The following is a 25202-nucleotide window of genomic DNA, read 5'->3' as shown; positions in this document are numbered from 1 at the left end:
TACTGTGGGTGCAACCAAGGTGTCAATAGAGCATATCTTAGTGTTTCTGTATTATTCTCACTAAAGACTGCGGGTAATAATTCAAAGCTTTTATGGAATGGTAAGAGTGATTTTAAGCAAAATCAAGACACATATGCAGGAACAGAAATATACTACTATTTAAAACTGCTTTCATATCCAATATAACATTCCACATTCTGGTTTAATTATGTTAAAAATATCAATCCATATAAATTTCCCACGCTTAGCGAATGTTCTACCATACAAGCGTAAAATACATAAAACGTGTTATCACACGCTTACTCGCTTAACGAGTGTTATCACTCGCTAACACACTTTTAGCGAATGTTCTACCATACAAGCATAAAATACATAGAATGTGTTCTATGTTACTAAAATAATACCAAGCGGTTATGTTTCAGAAGAGTCATTATTTACATTTAAAGTTGAAATTTTACTATCATATGATGCCACAGCTAAAATATTATTTTTGATTTTAAGTTTTCTGCTTGATTTTTTGCACAAAAGCAATTTGATACTAAGTTTATTGCAATTCACTGAACACCAAACAATAGCGAAAAATAATTAGCCTGATAAAAACTTACCTTGTTCTGATTATTACAGCTTACAACCTAAAACCAAAAAGAAGACTATTCCATTTTATATCGGGTTGCTATAGGTATAAGAGCAGTTGCATATAAATCTCCAATATGCATTTTCGAAAAATGTGGATGGGATATGGGAATTTTCAGAACTTTCAATTTGGCTTAGAGCGAAAACCATGAGGTTGTTTCTTAGGTATTGTATGACAACATGCCGGCACCATATTTAAAATTTCAAAAACATGTCTTCTTCTAGTTCTGTCTCCAATGAAAATGCCACAGATACAGCTATCAAAGTAACGGTAAGATTTGGTGGCTAAAAATAGTAGGGTATCAATATAGTGCTTACCATTAGGAAAAGCTGTAAAATTCTGAAATCTACTTTAAAACAGTCTGAAATACCTAGGCTACTAAGGCCTAAAGGCCATTACCAAATGTATATAACTATACTTCACCCCCCTCCTCCAATGGGCAAATATATTGGCCAAATTTCTTAGATTCTTCTTTAGATTTCTTAGTAATCAAATTTTCAATAATGCAAGACTTCACTTCTTATGAATTTACCAGAAATTAGTAAAGAAGCAACTAGACTAAAATAAACTGCCCTATTAAATCTTAATTAGCAGGCTATAGGTCTAGGCCTATATAATATAGATAAAAGGGTAAAATCCTAGCTTAGTTGTTTTTACTATCTTTTAAAGTGGCTAGGTTAGGAAAATAGAACTTTCAGTAATGAATCCAAGGCCAGAAACATATAGGCCTACTCTAGGAAGGTATTGCAAAGCTTCCATGTTAACCCTCTTTGGATATCTAATTCTTAGTTTATTTTCTCTTGTTTTAGTCCAGAAGATACAATTCCTTTTATTTGAGTATAATTTTAGGCCATATCAGTTTTTTTCTAAATTTAGGAAATGTATTTACAGATTCTTGAAACCTGGTAAATTGGAATTGAGCAAAGTTGTGAAGCTGAAAACTGTTTTGTTGTACTTTATTTAAGCAAGAAATCAATTTTGAAAGGTTTCACTTTTACAACACCAAATTTTTTAAAGTAGCCTAATCAAAGGCCACTGTCTTCTCAAGACAGAAGGGGTAGGGGTAGGTACTTCAAAATACCTTCTCAGGACAAATTTTAGTCTGTACACCCATTTCTGAAAGTTTCATTTTCCCAACCTAACCCCTTTCCAAGATATTAAAAAGCTGCTAAACTAGAATTTAACCTGAAAAAGAACTGACATAGCCTAGTAGTTGATAGCAAATGATCCAAAAACAAATAAAAATGGGAAACAAAAAATGAGGGAAAGAAAATTCTAAACAATCTATCAAAGCTACCTAAAAGTAGCTTGTATAGAATCTTACATTGTCTAGATTTACAAGATTCTAAACAATATACCCAAAGTACCTAAAGTAGCTTGTGTAGAATTTTAGATTGTCTAGATATACAAGATTCTAAATAATCTACCCAATGTACCTAAAAGTAGCTTGTATAGAATTTTACATTGTCTAGATTCATTGATACCTGCTCCATATCATAACGTAATAGTTTTGTTAGTTTTTATATAGCCTAGGGCTATTTAAGATCATTAACCTAAATTACCTTAAATCACATTTGCCAGTGAGATAAGGTGGTAGATCCTCCTGTAGGTACTTGCTGGTGGTGAGTGATGCAATTATGTTGGCTTAGCTTCCCAGTCCAGCCTCCACTCAGCCCTTTCCCAGTCCCTGTCAACTCCAACCTTGAAGGAGTAGAGAGTCTCAGCTTGGATGGTAGACTTGGATAGGCTATTCCAGAGGGAGACCACCCAATAGAAAAGAAGCCACATCATTCCCTTCTCCAACATCCAGGCAGGTGAAGCTTCAGACTGTGACCTCTTGTGTTGTTAGCCTGGGAGGGGGTGAAGATCTGGTTCAGGTGATTAGATTTGAAAATTTTGTGTGTCATGATCACATCTCCTCTATATCATTGATATGTTAGGGTTGGAAGTTTCAGAGACCTTAGGTAATCCTGGAAAGGGACATTATTTAAGCTCTGGACCAGTTTGGTTGCTCTCCTTTGGATACTTTCAAGGGTTATTGTGTCCATTTTATTTTTGGGAAAAGCCAAACTCAAGGTGGGGACAAACAAGGGATTTATAAAGTTTTGTAGCCATGCATGACTGTCTGGTTACAAAAGAGCACTTAATGCATTAAACTGGCTTTTTGGAAGAACTCTTTAAAATCCAGACAAAACCATAAAATGAACATAAAATTTGTAATTTAAAATTTAAGACTTTTTTGGGTCTGTATTTAAGAATGATATAAGTAATTATTTTAGAATGCTCTAAAGTAGTCCACAATTCTATAGAATATTATTTCCAAATGGACAGTTAGTATACTAAAATGATACCAGTAATATTTCTGTTGCTTATGCCTTTTTTTATGACAGGGTTGATAATGGCTGAATAAAGCTTCAAAAATTCATCTTTAGCAAAAATATATGCCCCAAGAAGGTTTTTTTCAGGTTCCTTTCCATTCTCCTTCCATTAAGCTTATAAAATTGCATGGACAGCCTAAATTTGTCTTAAATTGTTCAATAAAATTTTTATTTAGTTTTGATTTGAGTTTATTGGATAAATATTTATTAGTTAGCCTTTTCTGAAGGAAGCATAATATGCATATAAAAATAGTACCATTAGATTCCTTATTTTATGTTTTTTTCCAAATATAGTAGTTGCTTTTCTGACAATGCACCATCCACCCTCTGGTGATCCCAGATATAGCCCTAATAATCAGCTATACTTCTCCTTTAACTGATTTTGTGATACATTATAGGTTCCTTGTGGAAATCTTTTTTTTTGTAGTTTTGATTGGATGAAATTCATTTTTGCCTGATTAAAATTGAAAGGATTGTGGATAGGAAATGATATTACATGAGATGATTTTAAAAAGTGACTAACAATAGAAGGTAAGTGGAAATATGACTGACAAAAACATGCTACATATTATGTAATAATTATAAAGTAATAATTTTATTGTTTTGCTGTCTTCTTTTAGTTTTTTATTCATTCCTAGTCCATATCTGGGACCATCAGAGTAAATGGGATTAGGATGCATTGTTAGAAAAGTAACAATGACATTTTGAAATAGTATAATATAAGGAATTTAATAGTAACTACCTATATGGTAAAGGCACCAATGATTCAACCATGCAATTTTGGAACCACTATCAAAATTTTCCTTCAAAACAGGATAACCCAAGTCATGACTTGGAGCACCATCTCTTTGAAGCAATTGTTATATCTTGACATTCAAAATGTGGAGACTATATCCAATGCACCAAGATAAGAAAAGCTTGGTTATTTTATTTTATTTTTGCAAAAAAATTGGGATCAACACCAATAGATCAAGATACATCTGATCTTCTCTAAAATGTAGCCACACTGGCTTTTTTTTTTACATAAAATTAAGTTGAAATGACAGCTAATATTATATTGACAAAACTATGTTCCAAGTGTCAAAAGTTCTTGACTAATATAATGGAATACCAGACCAACTAAAAACATTCCTTCATCCAAATTCAAATGTAGATATTGCCATCTATTATGAGATTCATTCCCTTTGAGAATATCTCATAGTAACTTTGTCAGAAATTTTTGACAAACAGCAACAGGCCCTGTCAAAATATAAGTAGCTCTGTCAAAACCTCACTGAACATGTAAAACAGATGAGAAACAATTGGTGTCAAAATTAAAGGGTCCTCTGACAAAACATAGTTGTTGGATTTACAGGTACTTTCTCAACAATGAGAGATTATGATGGTTATTATTTGTAATAATATTTTACATGAAAAAAAATTTTAAGTTTTTTTGTTTTTTTTTTTTGTTTTTTTTTTAATTGTAGTTTTACTGATTTGATGCTAGATTTTTCCATAATCCAAGGAATTGCCACTTGGTCTCATACTGTGTTCATATTTTTAAGCATTTGACTTGGTTGATCACAACATTCTACTCATTTATCACTGAATATATTTGAAGTAGGACCTCTCTTAGTAAATTTTATGTATGTTTTCTTTCAAATAGATCCCAAGCTGTAAAATACTAAATATTCTCTCTGAACCCTTCCCTAAATAGCATGGAATTCATCAGGGAACCTTGTTAGGACCACTCTTATATGTAGTATTGATTAATGAAATTGGTAATATTCGCTCAAAGGTGCTAATATGTAGATGCCCTGCTGATCCATGAAGTATGTCATAGAACTATTAAAAACAACCCCATCAAAATCCTACCCCCATAATTTGGATAAAGCTAAGAATTTGTACATGAAAGTAAATTCCACTAGGTCAAATATAGTGACAATTAAATTCTTAAAATTTTTGAAATCCCCCCTTTTTTAGACCCTATCCCACCTGAAATGCTAATTAAACATGTTGAATTCCTTAATGTCAAGAACTTCAAATAATCTTAAGTGATATTTAAGGATATGCATATTTCAAGAATTTTTTACCTTCATGACAAGGGATAGTTAAAACTACAAATTTTTGGAGTGAATCAAAATGGTAGATTAACTTTGAAATGATCAAATATTGACAATGCTTTCACTATGAACAACAAAAATGTCTTTGCTGGACCATTAAAGCTGAGAGGAAGTGGGTCATTCTAGATAGTGTTTATGGAAAAATCTATATCACACATTATATTATAGAGACCTAGGTCATATGATTATCCAGTTTCATCCCTGTACTTGAGGCAATTTTTTAAGTTTTTTGTTTCTACTAATTGAATAGTGTTTTATACATTTACACATTAAAAAGATTGAAGATAAACAAAGAAATAAGTGAGAGTAGGCATGTTGAATGCACTGGGATCTGCATACAATTATTCCCCAAGTATTTCAACACATGTTGAATTGGGTTTCAACTTACATTGCAAACAGGTAACTTTTTTGTTCTGTCATATTTATAGGTAAAATGCTTAAGAAAATCGAAGTTTTGTGTCCTTTTGTGATAAACCCTAAAACTTCTAATCAAACAGTTAGATTGGTAGATGTTTTTACTACATAATGAAACCCTTTTCAAACCAAAAGCCTTTAAATTAAGCCTCTGGAGTAAAAAATGTGTTTTTTTTTTTACAAAAACTGCTGAATCATCAGTACCTTTACCCTATTTATATAGCATGTTTCCTTCAGAAGAGGCCAACCACCAAATATTCACCAAGTCTACTTTTCTTCATTAATTTTCCTGTAGGATAGATATTAGGAGAAGGTATTATAAGATCACAATTAACAGCCTCTTACATTAAATCGAAATTGCTGTAAAAATAAGGTGCTAATGTGCTCCCTTAGATTTCTTTATGATGGCAGTGTGTCAACTTCAGTTGATTTTTGAGTCCCAATTCTCTTCTCAAGGAAACATTATAAAAAAAAGACTAGCCCCAGTAGATACTCTTGCCAATATAGTTATGATGGTCCTAGATATGGCCTTAGGATATGTAAAATAAAAATCATTCAATCATTCAGGCAAAACAAAATCATATCTTCAATGCAAAAACAGGATACATATGTCCGTACTTGTGATACCTGTAATGTATCACAAGTTTCAAAACAAAAGAGAAATATATTGCTATTACTATGTATAGGACCATTAGTGGGTGGTTGTATTATCAGAAAAACAACTATGATGTTTGAAAACAACATAAAATAATAAATCTAATGGTACTACTTTTTTCTATAACTTTATAAATGACACTAGACTGCAATTTTGCTGAAGGTAACCTTATTTCTCATTTAACACTCTTTTAAAACATAATAAATGCTACATTGCCATAAGAGGCATCACTCATAGGGGAGGAAGACTCCCCCTAATGTTGTCAGTGACACAGAAAAAAATAAATTAATAAAATCACAGCTCAAAGTGCCTTTGTCTTACTCACTCACTATTTAAGGTCAATGAATAAGAAAAATGTAATTATTCAGATAACAGTATAAACAAAAGAAGATAAATATTCTAATTTGACAGGCCCTGAAATCTAAATCAGTCAAAACATCATTCTCAATAGGTAAATGCAGCAATCTACTGGCTCAATTTCTAAATTAAGTAAAAAGGTCAATACCATAAATAGCAAAATAAGACCAAACAAAATAAATACAAATGTAGACAGAATATCTACAGCTATATTCATCTTGTTTAATAATTATAAGTAATTATGCTTGTCTTAAACCTCTAGTGGTTGTGTAACAGCTTAGGCAATTAGTTGAAACTACTGGTCTGAAGCCATTAGTTAGGAATTTACCAACTGGTAAAATATCAGGGATCTGTTTGATGACTGATTTTAAAGCAAAAAGAAAAAAAAAATAAAGAAAAAAGCATGTCAAGCTCAAGAACCAACAGTTTAACAGTTTCTTTTTAGAGCAAAATTAAAGTGGTTGTCATGCTCCTTGTTGGTGACAAGGGCTACTATTAGTGGCACAATGCCGCCTTCTATCAAAACATACTCAAGAAGAAATGCATTTGAGCAACCAAACAGGTTGGATTTACCTGTTCTCTACATAAACCCCTGACAACATTCAATTAGCTGTCCATTTTAGCCAAAGAAAGATAATCCAAACACATTCGTTCGTCATAGAACGGTAGTGTGGTCTGAGAAAAGGATACCTAATTTAAGGTGTTACATAAAAAAATAACTTGGTAAAATAGTGGTACGAAGTACCACTATTTTACTGGCTTAATTTTTTTTTATTGCAATAAATAGACCTATTGAAATATGTGATGCAATATCAATGAAATAGATTTAGTCTCAGTTAGTAAAAAACAACAAAATAAGTAATTAAAATACCAATATCCCCATATCAGGGGTAAAATGACCAGAAAGTTGGTTAAAATGCATTCTCTCCCCCCCCAAAAAAATGGCTAGTTGAACACATACATACATCCAAACTGTTATCCCTATTATCAAATGGGCTGGCTGTCTATATAACGTGCACAATTGTGGTTGAACTAGCGAAATGACCTTGAACATTAAAATTGTTATCATTCATATATTATACTTAAAGTTTATATTTTGTTTGTTTTGCAAATTTTTCCCTACTTAAAATGCCCCCCCCCCCAACAAAAAAATCATGCTTATTTGATCTGGGCTCTTTTTAGGACTAAGATGACATCATAGACTGCACAATTACACTGCCTATATAAAGAGCTAAGTGTATGCAATGTATTATTTATTTATATTTTTTTTCTGACTAACCCACTTTGTATAGAAAAAGGTGTTGTAAAAACTTTGTAAAGAGCTCATTCAAAGCTCTAGTGCCTTTGTTAAGAGTCAAAAGTGATTGGAGGCCAACCAACCCCTCCCCACTCTTCATTTCCCCAAGCACATCCAATCAAAATTTTGAGATATCCATTTTGTTGAAAATGGTTCCAAGATATTATAGCAATTCCTCTGGGTTTCACACTACACCCCAGAGCCTGGGGCAAGGGTTGTAATCTATGCCCCAGGAGAGGTTTTTATTCAAAATGAAAGTTCTAGGGCTCATTTTAAGAGTCAAAAGTGATTTGAGGACAACCACCCCCTACACCCGTAATTTTCCAAAATATATCCAATTGAAATTCTGAGGCAGCTAATTTGTTTTGCATAGTTGAAAGGTCCAGCCTTTGGAAATGTTTCAAGGCAAGGGGTTAAAGATGGACAATTTGTCCATTGTTTACATACAGTATATGTTATTGAGGAAGGTGGGCATGTTTGACCTTTACTTTCCAAAGAGACAAAGGGCACTCAAGTAAGGTTTTCAGAGATCATTGAAAGTTGACCAAATCAAAACACGTTGTGTGCATATGGCTTGTCAAAAGGGTGTAATTCAGAAATGACTGTGTAGACTATATTAATTTGGAATTTTCAGAAAATGATAGGTGAGATGATCAGTTGACCAAAAAGGCAATATTTGCACTTTACTACTACTACCACTACAACTTCCTATTGCTACTACCACTAAAACTACTGCTTTAATAACAAGTACTACCAAGGATGAGGATATAAAAACAAGAGGAAACGTTGAGGGTAAAGTTGAACTAAGTCAAATCATATTATGTACATACAAATTGTCCAAAGGGCATATCAGCAATATTTTTGGAACAGGCCACTGTATCAATACAAAAATTCGAGGACATTATTAGGGGAATGTTCGACAGACAACCAAGCAACATCCACATGTTGCTGAAAACACTATTACTTGTTTTACTGCTCCTACTAATAGGCCTACCACTACTATTTTGATACTAGTACTATTAAGGCTAAGCAAGTGAAAGTGAAATTTGACAGAATATTGAGGGGGCATTTGAACTAAATTAAAACACTTTGTGCATGTAGATTGTCATAAGGGCATAGCTTTTAGAGAATTCTTAAAGGGGATGATCAATTGACCAAAAGGTAATGCATGCGTGCTACTATTAATGGTGCTACCACTGCTGCTTTTACTGCTATAACTACTACTGCTACTAAACTACTTTAATTGCAAGTACTTTTAAGGTTGAGAATAAAGGGAGTCAAAAGGGTATATCAGCAATGTTTTTGGAATGACTCACCATATCAAGGTGAAAATTCCAGGGTATCATGAGGGGGCTGTTCAACTGACCAAAAGGTAGCGCGTACATGCTACTACTGCTATAAATACTTCTGGTGCTACTGTTAATACTACTACTAATACAACACTACTACTGATACTGCTATGGTACTATTACTATTAAGACTAAGTGTAGGAAGGGGAAAATTTGAGAGGATATTGAGGGAAACTTGAACTAAATCAAAAGACACTGTGTGCGTACAGATTGTCAAAAGTCCACATCTCAAGAATGGATTTGGCTATCAAGTTGGAACTTTCTGAGAATGCTTAAAGGGGAACATAAGCTGACCAAAAGACAATATGGTATGCTTCTAATAATAGTACGACCGCTACTACATTTACTACTGTTGATACTACTGCTCCATCTGCTAGTTCTATTGCAGTTATATATAAGGCTAAGAGTTTTTAGATGGAATATCAGGAAGTATATGAATATACATTTTTTTTAAAGGGCTGGTCGGAAATGTGATAGCAATGGTTAATTGCATTAAGTTGAACAGTAATTAAGCTGTATCAAGTTATTAATTTGTATTGAGTGTATTCATTTGCATAAGTAATTAAGTGGTATCAAGTTGAAAATTATCTGGTTTGAAGAAAGGAACGTTCTAACCAAAAGGTTGTACATTAACGCTACTGCTACTACTAGAATTAATGCTATTACTATTGATACTACTGCTAGTAATGTTAGCAGTATAAATAGTAATTCATACCTAAAGACATGAAGGTGAAATTTTCAGGGATTCTTGAGGGGGAATGGTGAACGGAATCACAACACGCCGTCTGTGTAATGGCTGTCAAAAGGGCCTATTAGTAAATTGAAACTTCCAATGCGTGATGAGGGGGATGTTCAACTGACCAAAAGGCAATATGTTAATGCTACTACTGCTACTAGTACTAGTGGTAGACCTATTCATGTTAATTTCTCCTCTTTTGAGTTTGACTTGATTATTTGTTGTAATTTCTGCTTGTCCTAGGTAAGTTTATGTATGCGTTTTTAAGTTACTTTGTCAGGTAGAAGTTGAACACACTACTTTCTTTATTTTTTCCTGTTCTTTTAAAACATACTAATCGCTTCCTTTACAAATTATATTTTGAGTTCTTAAAGCTGATACTGTTTTAAAGCTGTTGTAGCATGTCATGTATTTTATTACAAGATAATGTCATTTTCCCCTTTGTTTAAGTTGGTTTTCCATTTCTCTTTAAAATACCTTTATGTTTAATTTTTTTAGCTCTACTTCGAAAGTCTAACAGTTCAAAATAAGGATGAAACCTTTTAATCGAAAGTGAACAGATATAAGATTTTGAACTGGATATTTCGAACACATATACAGTGTTCATCATCAGAAGTAAAACATCGTCATCATCATCGGTTCATCATCAGAGTTTTACTGCTGATGATATGTTTCTGCTGATGCTGATGCTGAGTATATGTTTTCAGCAGTTTTACTGCTGAAAACATATACTCATTATCAATAGTCATCCAATCTATTTGTCTTTTTGATAATTTTTTTTTAAGGTACACAATAGAAGTGACTCCCTAAGCTTTGATGACATTCCATTGCTTTCTGGGGAAAAGCTACATGGGACTGCAAAAGAAGTTACCTACTTGTGCCCTCATATTGGACCCATCAAAGGAAATCTTACTGTCACCAATTATAAATTATACTTTAAAGGAACTGAGAAAGGACATCCATTTATTTTGGATGTTCCACTTGGAGTGGTAAGTTTATACTCCCAGTACAGTGTTTATTGATATGGTTAGTCACTTTTTTATTGTTATCTCAGTGCATTCTGGTCTATTTCAAGTCTTATATGTTTAATTTGATAGTCTTGTCGTGTTTACTTCTCTGTGTATACACAGGGTTGTGTTTTGAACTAGGAGGGGTGTGTTTTAAAAACTTACAAACATAAGCAAATTTTATATAAAAGTATAGAAAGCAATGGGGGAAACCAGAAATATTTTGATCTTTGTTTCTGGGACTGGAAGTAGGGGATGAAGAGGAAGCCCTTAAAGCCCTTCCCCTAGGTATGTACTGCTTCCATTGTTCTTTACTTTTTTTTGTTTCGTTTTTTCCTTTCCTTTACATTACTTTTTTTGCTTATGCAGTAGTGCTATTATCCAAAAAAACTAGTGCCTGTATTGACTTGATTGTAATTTTGTTTGCAGGTTTGTTCATTCCCTGTTAAAAAGCTTATTTGCTGATTTCTTAAAAAAAACTATTCATTAACTGCTTTACCTTGATGTAAGAAAACTTAACAACGACAGGTAGGAAGGTACAAAAATAGAAACTAGAAATAAAAGTATATAAGATATAGCAGATACTAGATATAGAAGATACAAAATAGATCGAGAAAAATATCTATATATTGACTTCTAGATATAGAAGATGCAAATAATAGAGGATACTAGAAATAGAAATACAAAAAAATATATATACCAGTACAATTTGAGTCTTAAAAAAAGGAAACTGCTTTTGATCCATCAAGAATAACAAAATTTAGACAAAACAGAAAATGATTTCAGTTTTGGGAAAAAAAGAGACAGATATCTGACCCCCCCCCCCTCCCAAGATTATTTTCACAAGCTAAACTTTAAATTGAGCCAAACTATCCAAATTAAGTTTAGGTTCATACTAAACACAAGCATTTTCAGCCAAATTTTATTCTTAGTTCTTAATTTTTCTGACATTACCTGAAAGAGGCAAGACAAGACCCATTCAACCTTGGGAATATATTAAGTATTCTTTTGCAAAAAGAGGCAGATGTCTGACCTCCCCCTTTCACTTCCATACGAATTGCCTAAGCTGGAACAAAAATATCCAAATAAAATTTTGGATTATACTGAACATTAGCCCCAAAAATTTTCAGACAAACCAAACACAAATCTAATTGGCTTTTTTATCAGTTCTGTTTTATTCGATAGTTCATTTGTGTGACAGGAGTTGAAAAAGGATAGTTTGAAAAAGGATACTCGTTCAACACAGGAAATATAGTAACAGCTCCTTGCAAAAAACAGGTAGATTTCACTACTAACAACTCATTGCAGCACCAAGCCGCTTGAACCAACACAACTGCGCACGCTCTTCTTCAATTGCATTTAACTCAAAGCTTACCTTTTTAAACCCTCCCAGCAAGTTTCAATTTTCTTTAAATTCTTTCTAACGACCTCTTCTCAGTCTGTTTGGGGAAGAAAAGCTTTTCGTTTGGCCCTAGAAGGATTAGCGGAGAGGGGATCTTTAGCAATCTTTCGTAGTCTTAGCTTCATACAAGTCCAGTCGACATTGTCCGTTATGAGTCAGTCAAAAAATCTTGATCATCCCTTAAGTTTTATGACTATCTACCTTAGTTCTGTCCTAAGATGGATGGGTGGATGATATAGTATCAATCAATAAGTGAAAATGACATAATTTTATAAATTCCTGAAAAGGTTCAGTCGCTCAGAATATCTGTCTTGGCTTTTTCTCAAATTAGTCATGGATTGATGGCAACTTGATTCTAATTCAAAAACCAATGTTCACTACCTTTCACAAGGTCCAAGCTCAGGACTAAAATATCTTGATCTCGGGAACAATCCCAATGAACGGCTGCCCCTTATTTTCCTAATGTAAAGCTTAATCAGTAGACTTTTCCATTTTGAAATTTTTTATGTCGCAAATGTGCCATATCTTGTCTAAGTAAAGTTGCAAGCTTAGAACACAAATAATTTCTTAGACCACGCTGCTTTTCTGTTTATAAATAAAATGAAATGAAATAAAATAAAATTGAAATAAAATGAAATAAAGGATGGAATATCTATTATGTTTTCATTCCATTTGTTTTTATTTGAGTTTAAACTTGTAGAAAACACAATTCTCCTAACATTTTTTTAATGTTGTTTCCCAATAACCCAAACAGAGTTATGAAGTTCTTAAACATTCTTCGGAAAATAATATCAGGAGTCTCAGTTTTGAAATACTAACTTCAATTTCTTTTTAAAGCCTTCTTTCTTTTAAACCTATTGTGCTTTAGTGAATATATATTAGGAAAACGAAAACAAAGAGACGTAAGCTATCCTGTGAGGGGAAATGAAGCACAAACTTAAAAATGATTTCTAAGCTGTCGTCATGCATCATAATTCCTTGATGGCTGTAGGTAGCTTTTTCTGGATAAAATATAAAGAATATAAATTCTTTATTCTTTATATAAATTTATTATTTTTATATTAGCAGATTTAATTTGATCCATCTAAGGCTTTATTCAAAGTAGAATAAATAGTTGAAATTACTAAAAATACTTTAGCGTAAAGAGGGAGGTAGTAGGAGGAGGTGAGCCCCTTATATGCGTAATGTTTTCTGTTCGTTTTAAGTTTTAATGCTACTCCTTACTTTCAGTTGAAAAAACTTTTTCATATTTATTTTTTTACGCCGTTTTTTCTTTCAAAATCAGATTGATAAATCACAACCGATTAAATGCACTGACAAAAAAGGGACAAAAGAGCTCATAAAACGATTATCGCGCCATCTCAACGGTCCGATTTTATTTTTGCTTTCAGTGACGCTTAGTGCAAGGAGATGGCAACAATGATCGTTGTTTCTGACTCGCGAGTAGTTAGTGTCCAAACATATCGTATCAACACTCATAGAGAGAGTGGTTTTTAGTCACTCGAGGGTGGACTCATAAGACGCAAAATTTTTGCCTTTTTGATTTTTGCTGCATGTTTGTGCGCAGTTTCGATGTCATTACTGAGATACATTTAGTTATGACTATCCTACAAGTAAACTCTCTGTTCCTCAGTTTGTCTTACAAACTGAGGATAATCTGCCTTATTAATTTTCAGTATAATAAATTTTTATTAACAGATTCTACTTATATTTACTTTGAACATAAGAACTTTATTGGAAAAGCAATTGGCAACATTGTGCTATGGTAATCGGATCAAATATTTGTTCTTAGAAAAAATAAACGCAATAAACAAATAATTAGATATTTAAAAAGAAAGAACATTAACTTATATTTATATTCTTTATTCTTTTTATAATTTATTTCTTTATATAATATAAAGAAATATAATAAAAGGATAGAATATCTATTATATTTTCAATCCATTTTGTTTTATTTGAGTTTAAACTTGTAGAAAACACAATTCTCCTAACATTTCTTTAATGCTGTTTCCCAATAACCCAAAAAGAGTTATGAAGTTCTTACATTCTTCGGAAAATAATATCAGGAGTCTCAGTTTTGAACTACTAACTTCAATTTCTTTTTAAAGCCTTCTTTTTTTTAAGCCTATTTTGCTTTAGTGAATATTACATAAAAAAACTAGTTTTTCTAACTGAAAGTAAGGAGCGACATTAAAACTTAAAACGAACAGAAATTACTCCGTATATGAAATGGGTTGTCCCCTCCGCAATCCCTCGCTCTTTATACTAAAGCTTTTAATTGTTTTAAAAAGCAGAATTGTGGTAAAGAGTCAAACTTTAGCATAAAGAGCGAAGGATTGCGGAGGGGACAACCCATTTCATATACGGAGTAATTTCTGTTCGTCTTAAGTTTTAATGTCGCTCCTTACTTTCAGTTAGAAAAACTAGTTTTTTTATGTAATTTCTGAACGTTTTTGAATTAATGCATGTTTGATTTTGGCTCTCCACACATAAATTGTTAAAATGAAATTTACATATTAATTCCTTTTTTGGCTAAATGGCTTTCTCTTAGTTCTGACCAAACGATTTTGAGAAATACGGGATGGGGAAGGAGGCCTAATTGCCTTGCAATTTTTCGGTTACACAAAAAGGCAACTATAAATTTTAGTTTTTAACGAATATTTTTATTAGTAAAAAATATACGTAACTTAAGAATTAACTTACGTAGCAAACTTTTATATTCTTAAATTTTTATTATGTATATGAGGGGGTTTGTACCCTCGTTAATACCTCGCTCTTTACACTAAATAGTAAGTTTTGTGCCGATTCTTTAAGAATGACCCCTGAATCAGAAAGGCCGTAGAATAAATAGTTGAAATTACTAAAAATACTATAGCATAAAGAGCGAGGTATTTATCTCCTCCTAAATACCTCGCTCTTTATGCTAAAGTATTTTTAGAACCCCTTATATGCGTAATAATCTCTGTTCGTTTTAAGTTTCAATGCTACTCCTTACTTTCAATTGAAAAAAAACTTTTCCATGTTTATTTTTTCATTGTTTTTTTATAGTAATTTTAGAAAATCCTGCGCCCTTTTCATTGAATTTATGTTCCCCCATGACATATTTCTCCAAGGAAAGATCCTCCCACATAGCCCCCTCCCCTCAACCCCACCCCCAAAACCAAAAAAAAAATCCCCTGAAATGACTGTACACTTCCCAATAACCATTATTATATGTAAACACTGGTAGAAGTTTGTAACTTGCAGCCCCTCCCCCAGGGACTGTGGGGGAGTAAGTCATTCCCAAAGACATAGTTATTATGGTTTTTGACTATGCGGAACAAAATGGCTATCTCAAAACTTTGATCTGTTGACTTTGGAGAAAAAATGAGCGTGGGAGGGGGCCTAGGTGCCCTCCAATTTTTTGGTCACTTAAAAAGGGCACTAGAACTTTTCATTTCCGTTAGAATGAGCCCTCTTGCAACATTCTAGGACTACTTGGTCGATACGATGACCCCTGGAAAAAACAAACAAAAAAAAAACAAACAAACAAATAAACACGCACCCGTGATTTGTCTTCTGGCAAAAAATACGAAATTCCACATTTTTGTAGATAGGAGCTTGAAAATTTTGCTGTAGGGTTCTCTGATACGCCGAATGCGATGGTGTGATTTTCGTTAAGATTCTGTGACTTTAAGGGGGTGTTTTCCCCTATTTTCTAAAATAAGACAAATTTTCTCAGGCTCGTAACTTTTGATGACAAAGACCAAATTTGATGAAACTTATATATTTAAAATCAGCATGAAAATCCGATTCTTTTGATGTATATTTTAGCATCAAAATTCCGTTATTTAGAGTTTCGTTTACTATTGAGCCGGGTCGCTCCTTACTACAGTTCGTTACCACGAACTGTTTGATATGCTAGGAAAACGAAAACAAAGAGACGTAAACTATCCTGTAGAGGGAAATGAAGCACAAACTTAAAAATGATTTCTAAGCTGTCGTCATGCATTATAATTTCTTGATGGCTGTAGGTAGATTTTTCTGGATAAACTAGGAGTTCTTTTTCTATCGTTGGTTGACCTGTCTTGATTTTTCAAGGGCTGGAAATTAAATGTGTTTCCTCACCTATAACTCTTGAAATTTCTGGGAAGTAAGAAAATCCACTTCGAAGGTCAGATTTTCACCTTTTTTTGAAAATACCCTACTTTTCAAGACCTGCTTTGGCTTTAAAAGCATATTAAACTGGAAAGTTTGCTTCAAATGACTTTGTTTTCCATGAAGGAAGTATATAATTCAAAACCTTATTGGTTCTTTTGTACGAACTTTAAGCCAGTAAAAATAAAGAATGTTTAAAGATTCAAGTTCATTTAATAAAAACTTTGTTCTTAGTTTTGGCTTAGGGTGCAACTAAATTACGCCGTTTTTTCTTTCAAAATCAGGTTGATAAATCACAACCGATTAAATGCACTGACAAAAAAGGGACAAAAGAGTTTATAAAACGATTATCGCGCCATCTCAACGGTCCGATTTTATTTTTGCTTTCAGTAGCGCTTAGTGCAAGGAGATGGCAACAATGACCGTTGTTTCTGACTCGCGAGTAGTTAGTGTCCAAACATATCGTATCAACACTCATAGAGAGAGTGGTTTTTAGTCACTCGAGGGTGGACTCATAAGACGCAAAATTTTTGCCTTTTTGATTTTTGCTTTGAATGATTTTTGCTGCATGTTTGTGCGCAGTTTCGATGTCACTACTGAGATACATTTAGTTATGACTATCCTACAAGTAAACTCTCTGTTCCTCAGTTTGTCTGACAAACTGAGGATAATCTGCCTTATTAATTTTCAGTATAATAAATTTTTATTTTATCCATGTCGCAGTTATCGCCAAAGAAAAATTTTAGTCAAATATGATGCTATTGACATTATTATGCCGTTAGAGAAGCTATTGGATAATCTTTCCAAAGATGTTGTCATTAGTTTATCACCAAATAATTTCTTAATGGCTTTCCTTTTACAGTTGAAGCGAAAATGTTTGAATTTTTCAATTAGACAGGGAAAAACCCAGAGCTCCTAGTTCGGAAAAGTGGTTATCAATGTATATGTTTTATCATTGTTTTGTGCACAGAACTTATTTCTGTAGTTGCTTAATTCCTTAGTTTTTTAATCAGTTGTTTAATTGTGGCGTATGTTGTGTGTACGTAGCTGTGTCGGTCCCAAGTGTTATGGCATTATGGTTTGGTAAATGTGGTGGATGGTATGTGTACGTAGCTGTGTGGGCCCCAAGCGTCTTGACATTTTAGTTTTTTAATTGTGGTGGATGGTGTGCGTACATAGCTGTGTTGACCCCAAGCATCTTGGCATTATAGTTTGTTAATTGTGGCGGATGGTATCCATGTGTAGCTGTGTTGGTCCCAACCGTCTTGGTATTATGGTTTTAATTGTGGTGGATGGTGTGCGTACATAGCTGTGTTGGCCCCATGTATCATAGTGTTACAGTTTGTTAGTAGCAGTAGAACTTTGATCCCATTATAAAGCTGAAACAAAAACTGCAAGTTTGATTCACGTGAAGCATAGTCAAACTTGTTGCTCTGCAACCGAAACCATGTATCACATTTGCTGCAACATTTCTTGGTCCTTTGATATTGGGTATTGAATTTTATCTACTATTTAAATCGTGGTTTCGTTTCAGGTTGCCCGTATAGAAAAGGTTGGTGGTGTTAGCAGCCGGGGCGAGAATTCTTATGGAATTGAACTCCACTGTAAGGATATGAGGAATCTTCGCTTTGCCCACAAGCAAGTATGTTAATTTCTGTTCTTGAAGAAAATAATTATTGCTTACAAATATTATACAAAATTGACCGAGATCCAATCCCTACCGAGAACTTAGTTGGGCAGAACTAATACAAATGGTCAAAAAGAGAGTTCTCAGAAAAAAGGGAGGAGTATTATACAAGTAAGAGAGAGAGAGAGAAGAGTCAAAGCTGCCGGGTATCTAGACTGTATGCAACAATTGAACTATTCAAAATTAAATGAAATAAAATGAACCATATTGGACTATGAACTACAGAAACTGATTTAGTAAATTGTAATTATCATTTGAACTACTCATAACGAAAAGAATAGAAATTGTCATACATTCAAGGCCGGATCCAGTGAGTGGGTGGAGCACTGGGTTTGAATTCCCGCCCCTTCCACCAGCCAAATTTTTGTCCAACTCTTAAAAATGTGACAAAAATGCGTATAAACAAATTATTGATGCGTTTTTAAAAGTTTTTGTGTAAGACTCTCTCTGATAAGAATACCCACCTTCGCCAAATAAAAATCCTGTATACGCCCTTGCAAAAAATTACGCATTAAGCATCCATCTTAAGATTTTTTGAACATATTGCTTCTTTATTATAACTTTCCATGTATTTCTACATTCTATTCTGGTGAATTTGAGTTTATATGAATTAAAAATAGTTTTTTTTTCCTGTTTTTCGTTTAGTAATACTACAAATGAAAAAAAGTTTATCATAACCAGTGCTATTCAGAAAAAAGATGGCCAAATTTGGGTTTATCGGTACATTATGATACTAGTGCTTAACAGTGGACATGCAAGACTATTCTTAACCCTATTGGCTCGTTACTTTGAACATTAGAACTTTATTGGAAAGTAAATTGAAGACATTGTCCTAAGATATTTGGATGAAATGTTTGCTCTAAGAAACAAGAGCCAAGAGCTCATATGGCACTTGTGACGAGGTCGGAAGAGCCAAGAGCTCATCCACTCTACTCTAAGTGGTTTCCAAGATTTCCGGTTTCCAAAATTTCCGTTTCCCCCCTCTACCCCCCCAATATCCCCGGATCCGATCCTAATTGAAAATGGAGGATCTGAGACATGACATCTTTCTATATATCAAGTTTCGTTAAGACCCAATCACCCATTCATGAGATAAACATACCTCATTTAGATGTATGTATGATTACCCTTTAGATGGTCGCATCGGGGAAATGACTGTTATCAAGTCAATTTGTGCAGGTCGCTGACACGCCTACCAATTTTCATCGTCCTAGCACGTCCAGAAGCACCAAACTCGCCAAAGCACTGGGTCCCCCTAACTCCCCCAAAGAGAGTGGATCCAGTCTGGTTATGTCAATCAGGTATCTAGGACTTTTTATTATTCTTCCCACCAAGTTTTATCCCGATCCCTCCACTCTTAAGTGTTTTCCAAGATTTTCTATTTCCCCCTCCAACTCCCTCCAATGTCACCGGATCCGGTCAGGATTTAAAATAAGAGCTCCGAGACACGGGGTCCTTCTAAATATCAAATTTGTTAAGATCCGACAACCTGTTCGTAAGTTAAAACTGCCTCATTTTTTCTAATTTTTCCCCCGTCCTTCCACTCCCCCCCAGATGGTCGAATCGGGGAAGCAACTATTTCTAATTTAATCTGGTCCGGTCCCCGATACGCCTGCCAACTTTCAGCGATTGCTATATTGATAACGTATCTAGTTTCGGATCTTCTTCATGTAAAAATTGGGGTGGTCCGGGATTCAAATCTGAGACCTTTCGCACCCTAAGTGAGAATCATACCCCTAGACCAGCAAGCCACACTCAAGAAGAACAAACATTTGTTTTATCGGCAATAAAAATTCCTCTCGACTATCTCGTTCGCTTGCTCCTCCCCCCTCCAGATGGTCGAATCGGGGAAGAGGCTATTTCTAATTTAATCTAGTCTGTTCCCTGATACGCCTGCCACCTTTCATCGTCCTAGCTTATCTGGAAGTGCCCGCACTAGCAAAACTGGGACCGAGAGACAGACCGACGGACAGAAATTGTGATCGCTATATGTCACTTGGTAAATACCAAATGCCATAAAAATAAACGAAATAAACAAATAATTAGATATTTAAAAAAAGAACATTAGCCATCTTTTGTTAGAATTTAGGTTTATAATACATTCTAAGATATATTTCAGGGGACGCTACCCAATCTCCCTTCACCTAGCTACATCGAGGGGTATGCGGAATGCTAACGTTTGTAGTAAATATACTGCATTAAACAGAAGCAAACTGTGATTAGAACATGTTTTGGGAGTTATATGTAATAAAAAATGCTAAAAATTTTCTCTTATAACTTTGGAAAACACTGATATTAAATCCATTATACGATAAGGTCAGAACTTAACTTTTCTTTAAAAAAAAAAAATACTGTGACAATTTAACTTCACTTGAGACATTGGAAAGGTTTTGAAAATAGCGTTTTCTGTAAGTAGGGGTTATACAGTAGTTGTATCAAGATATCTAGAACTACCATTTTTTCAAAGAAAAGACAGCTGAAACAACCAAATAATTACATATTAAAAGAAAAGAAAATTAACCGTCCTTTGTCAAGCTTAACTTCATAATAGATTTTAAGATTGTCTTAAGCTAGATACCACCCAATAACATGCACGCTACTATGTACGAGGGACATGGAATGCCAACGTTGGTAGTAAATACATTACATGAATCACAGGTGAACATTCCTCTGTGATAAGAACGTGTCTTAAGAGTTAGGTGTAAGGTGAATTGCTTAGAACATTGATGGTAAATGCATTATGTGGTAGTAAATAAGTAAGTTATAAGTTTATTAATCCAAATTCACAAACCAATAAATAAATTAGACAACACTTTCGTGCTGGAGAAATCCTTTGAGGGTTTGCGGTCGCGCGAAAGTCCAAGTAGCTACTTACCTATTAACTCGACTATTTACTTAAACCTTAACTTTTTTAGTTAATACTATTATAAATAAACTAAAAATAAATAAACTGTAACCTATATATATATGAAAAAAATAGATAACAAATAAATAACTCGATTAAAAATGATAATACATAAATAAAAATGTAAAAGAAAAATAAGAATAACAAATCCGGTCTCAATCGCTCCTCAGTCCTGAGCTCCCCCTGCCCTCCCAAATCCACCTTAGCCTATGTCCACCCTTACCTTCCCAGCCCACCCTTGCTTCTCCAGCCCCTCTTCCTCCCCTACCCAACCTACCAGCCATAATAAAATTCAGCAAATTCCCTCCAAAAAATAACCTTTTAAAGTATTTTTAAGCTGAGTTACGTGTTCCGCCACCCTAATGCTCAATGGAAGTTCATTCCATACAGATGGGCCCAGATGTTTCATTGAAAATGAAGACCTGTTACCAGGACGCAAATCAACAACTATGTTATCACTTTGCCTAGTTCCATAATTATGCAGGTAAAACCTTTTCGTTTTTAAGGGTTTGGTAAAAACTCTTAAAAACGTCAGGGGTTAAACCATTCATACACTTAAACACAAATACTGCAGCTTGATAATCTCTTATCTGACCTATATTAAGGAGCTTCAGGGACCTAAACAAGCATAGGTGTCATGTACATCCTGGATATACCTACCGATTGTTCTAACAGCTTTATTTTGTTGAACTTACATTCTTCTACAGCTGCATAAGAAGTTACTGCTCTATAGGAGGCGACCATAGGAGATATATGGGTAAACCAACGAAGTATATATATATTTATAAGTATTCTTTGAAGGAGAAAGTGCTGTAGACGTCGAAGTATGCTTACCCCACGGGCAATTTTTGATGAGATGGCGTCACTGTGATATTTCCGTGCCGGATGGCAATCAAGATAAAAACTAAGGTAACGGAAATGATCAACTTGCTGAACCGTTTAAAAGAACATAAAGTTACCTGGCCATACACATTCAGTGGTTTACCAACTCTACAGAACGCCATTAAAAATGTCTTGTGAACATTTATACACAATATCCTTAATGAAGTGAAAATATCCAGCCTTTCCAATACGAGATTTGCTTTTCTTACTAGGTCCCTTCTTAGATGAGACAAACACAGTTAAAACGGTATCATCAGCAAACGAGATAAGACGCACATTTTTCAAATAAAAACGCACGAAATCAATATAGATGAGGTAAAGGAGCGGACCTGACACTGATCATAGTAACTGTCTATGTCGACTAAGAACAGCAAATCGACCTTTTTTTTAAAGTTAGGATAGCAGACTTATCCAAATACCATTTGACCAAGGCGGGAAAGCTAACAATCAAGCTTTTTCATTAGATAAGAAATAAAGTACATTCAGAACAATTTAACCCAAGAGGAAGGTAAATAAAAAATAAGCAAAACCAGTATAATTTGGAATGTCCCTGAGGAGCCCCTTCTATCTATTTTGTTTCACAAAAAAAAAATAGGACAAAATGGAAATAAAATCACAGAAGATAATTGAGCTCTCAGCTGAAATGCTCACTTTCTTTTCTCCGTGAGTCGAGTGACAAACCAGAGCTGGGTCTATTTTACTGGATGTACTCGACACGTCACTGGGGAATGCTGCTGAGCCCACATCATTCAACACTACTTTGACGGGTCTCCCTGTGAGATAACTTTCAAACTACTTTCAGATCTTTCTGCGGACACTTAACGACTCCGGCCGACTTAGTAGTGTTTGAAAATCAACTGTATCAAATGCTTAAGGAATATCTATAAATACAGACAAAGGTGTTTCTCACTGTTAATTGATTCCATGAGTTGTTGCAAAGTATTCGTCGATATCCGAATTGGGTCTCAATCGGCAAACCATTAGCCTGTAGGAAACTTATAGACGTTTGTGAAATTTTTTTTTTATAATTTCGAAAACAATGGAAGGGTCGAAATCGGTCTCCAATTCTCAATTTCCTTTTTAAGGCCATCTTTATGAAGTGGTATCACTTTCTCAACTTTTAGCTGATCAGGGAAAATGCCCGTTTCAAGTGACAGGTTTATAATAAAAAGCAGTAGAATATAAAAGTAGTAACATAGTAGAATATAATGCATTATTGCCTTAAACGCTCGAAGAGATAAGCCGTCTGCTCCCGCAGAATTTGATTTCAGAGATTTTAATATTTTAAGCAGTTCATCACTAGTTCATGGATCAAAGGCTAATTCAAAAATCGTGCCTCTTTTATCATATATAATGTATTCTTGAACCTAATGATATCGGCTTTTTACACTATTTTGTACTTCAATGCCAATATTAGAGAAGAAATTACCAAGCTTATTTGCAATTCCAGACTTATCATCAGGGACGAACCAAGTCGAACCATTCCCTCCAAGTTTAGTATTCTCACCGGTCACTTCATTTATCAGTTTCCATGTTTCTTTCATATTTCCTTTACTTTTTGAAGACTTTCTATTATAATAATCGGTCATAGCTTTGCGACGTAATTTGTTAGCTAAATTGCGCTGTTTTTTGAACAATTCATACGAACCATCACTTTCATCATCTAGATATCATTGATAAAGCTCAATCCTTAGCTTTCTTTCTTCCAGTATCTCACTCGTTATCCATGGCTTACCGGGTTCCTGTTTCTTCACTTTCATTACCTTATAGGACACGCACTATCATAAATGGGTAGAATAACAGACATTAGATTATCAAGTGCTCTCTTAGGGGATTCTTCTTCAGAAAACATAGGGTTTCAATCGATAACGCTAACCTCCTCCACATTTCTCTTTTTTCTCTTTTTGATTCTCTTTTTTCATTAACCTTGCCTTTATTTTCTTTTTCTTTGGTCTTTGCAACTGACACTTCAAAACGCCCGCCTATGGAAGATGGTCAGAACTAGTGAATAGCCACAACATCAGTATAACAAAGCTTCAAATCGGTAGAACGAACGAAAATATTATCAATTGCACTCTGTCCAATAATCCTCGTGGGTACACTCACAAGCGGGTACGGATCATTCGATATAATAAAATTTAAAAATTAACATTATGATTTGGCAAATCAAGCAGGTTTAAAGTAGAATCACCTATTACAATATGACTAGCTCCAGACGGTACCCTTGAAATCAGCTGACTCATACCTCCCACAAAATCCTCCAGGTGAGCACTGGGCGGCTTATATACCATACTAATTATATTTTTTCTCCCATCAAATTCAATTTCAATTGAAAAAACTTCAACCTTACCTTCAATCCATATACTAAGATCATCTCTTTCATTATAATTCAACCCATTCTTTACAAGGAATCCAACTCCACTACGACCTATCACCACTGGGTTCTTCAAAACGAAGATCATAACTTGGAAATGAATACAGTGAGAGAGACTAGTTTGAACGGTTTATACACCATACTAACTATATTTTTTCTCCCATCAAATTCAATTTGAATTAGAAAAAACTTCAAACTTACCTTCAATCCATAACTAAGATCATCTCTTTCGTTATAATTCAACCCATTCTTTACAAAGAACCCAACTCCACTACGACCCATCACCACTTGGTTCTTAACACGAAGATCATAACCTCGAAATGAATATAGTGAGAGAGACTGGTTTGAACTAAAAATGTTTCATATAATCTTATAATATTAAAAGAGGAAGAAAATTGTTCATTTACAAATATCCAGGTAGCTTGTAGTCACGTGGACATTCCAAGGATATAGTCGTAGATTCTTTTCATTTATATCATATTGTACGTCAACCGAATATAATCACTCTCCCTCATAGGCTTTAGCTCAGCCTTCGGTATTTCATCATCGCCAGCAATGCCTCTTGATAAATAATCCTGAAGTCTAAATCGGTCTTGATCAGACATTATCGTTCTTCACGTAAAAGAACAAGAAATAGCACATGAAAAAAAAAAAAGAAAAAAATAACACAAATATTAAAAAAAAAGTTGTATAAAAGGTCATCAATTGACCAGATGCGCCTGATTGGAGCCGTCTCAGTTCGCGCACAAAAATACGGCATTGATAAGACCACGTACTGCGATTTCCAAACTTATCTCTTGAAGCGCTCAGAAGATTGTGCTTACGGTTCGCAAGGTTCTCAGCTACAAAAAAGCCTGAACTACTAAGCTGCTTCTCCGCTTTAAAC

The 25202-nt window shown here is 34.2% G+C and overlaps 1 protein-coding gene across 1 annotated transcript in view; it reads left to right on the top strand.

The window, feature by feature from the left end:
• The first annotated feature begins 773 nt into the window (after positions 1 to 773).
• LOC136036453 (myotubularin-related protein 2-like) overlaps positions 774 to 25202 on the top strand; it is a 72405-nt gene continuing 47976 nt past the window's right edge. Inside the window, exons 1-3 of the mRNA XM_065718692.1 lie at positions 774 to 904; positions 10708 to 10911; positions 18003 to 18110. Coding sequence (XP_065574764.1) covers positions 845 to 904; positions 10708 to 10911; positions 18003 to 18110 — 372 coding nt within the window. The 5' untranslated portion in view covers positions 774 to 844. The remainder of the gene's footprint in view (positions 905 to 10707; positions 10912 to 18002; positions 18111 to 25202) is intronic.

Source organism: Artemia franciscana, chromosome 15, assembly GCF_032884065.1.
Source record: "Artemia franciscana chromosome 15, ASM3288406v1, whole genome shotgun sequence".
In the NCBI taxonomy this organism is placed as follows: Eukaryota; Metazoa; Arthropoda; class Branchiopoda; order Anostraca; family Artemiidae; genus Artemia; species Artemia franciscana.
The sequence above is the reverse complement of the archived record's forward strand: the minus strand, read 5'-3'. Positions and strand labels throughout refer to the sequence as shown.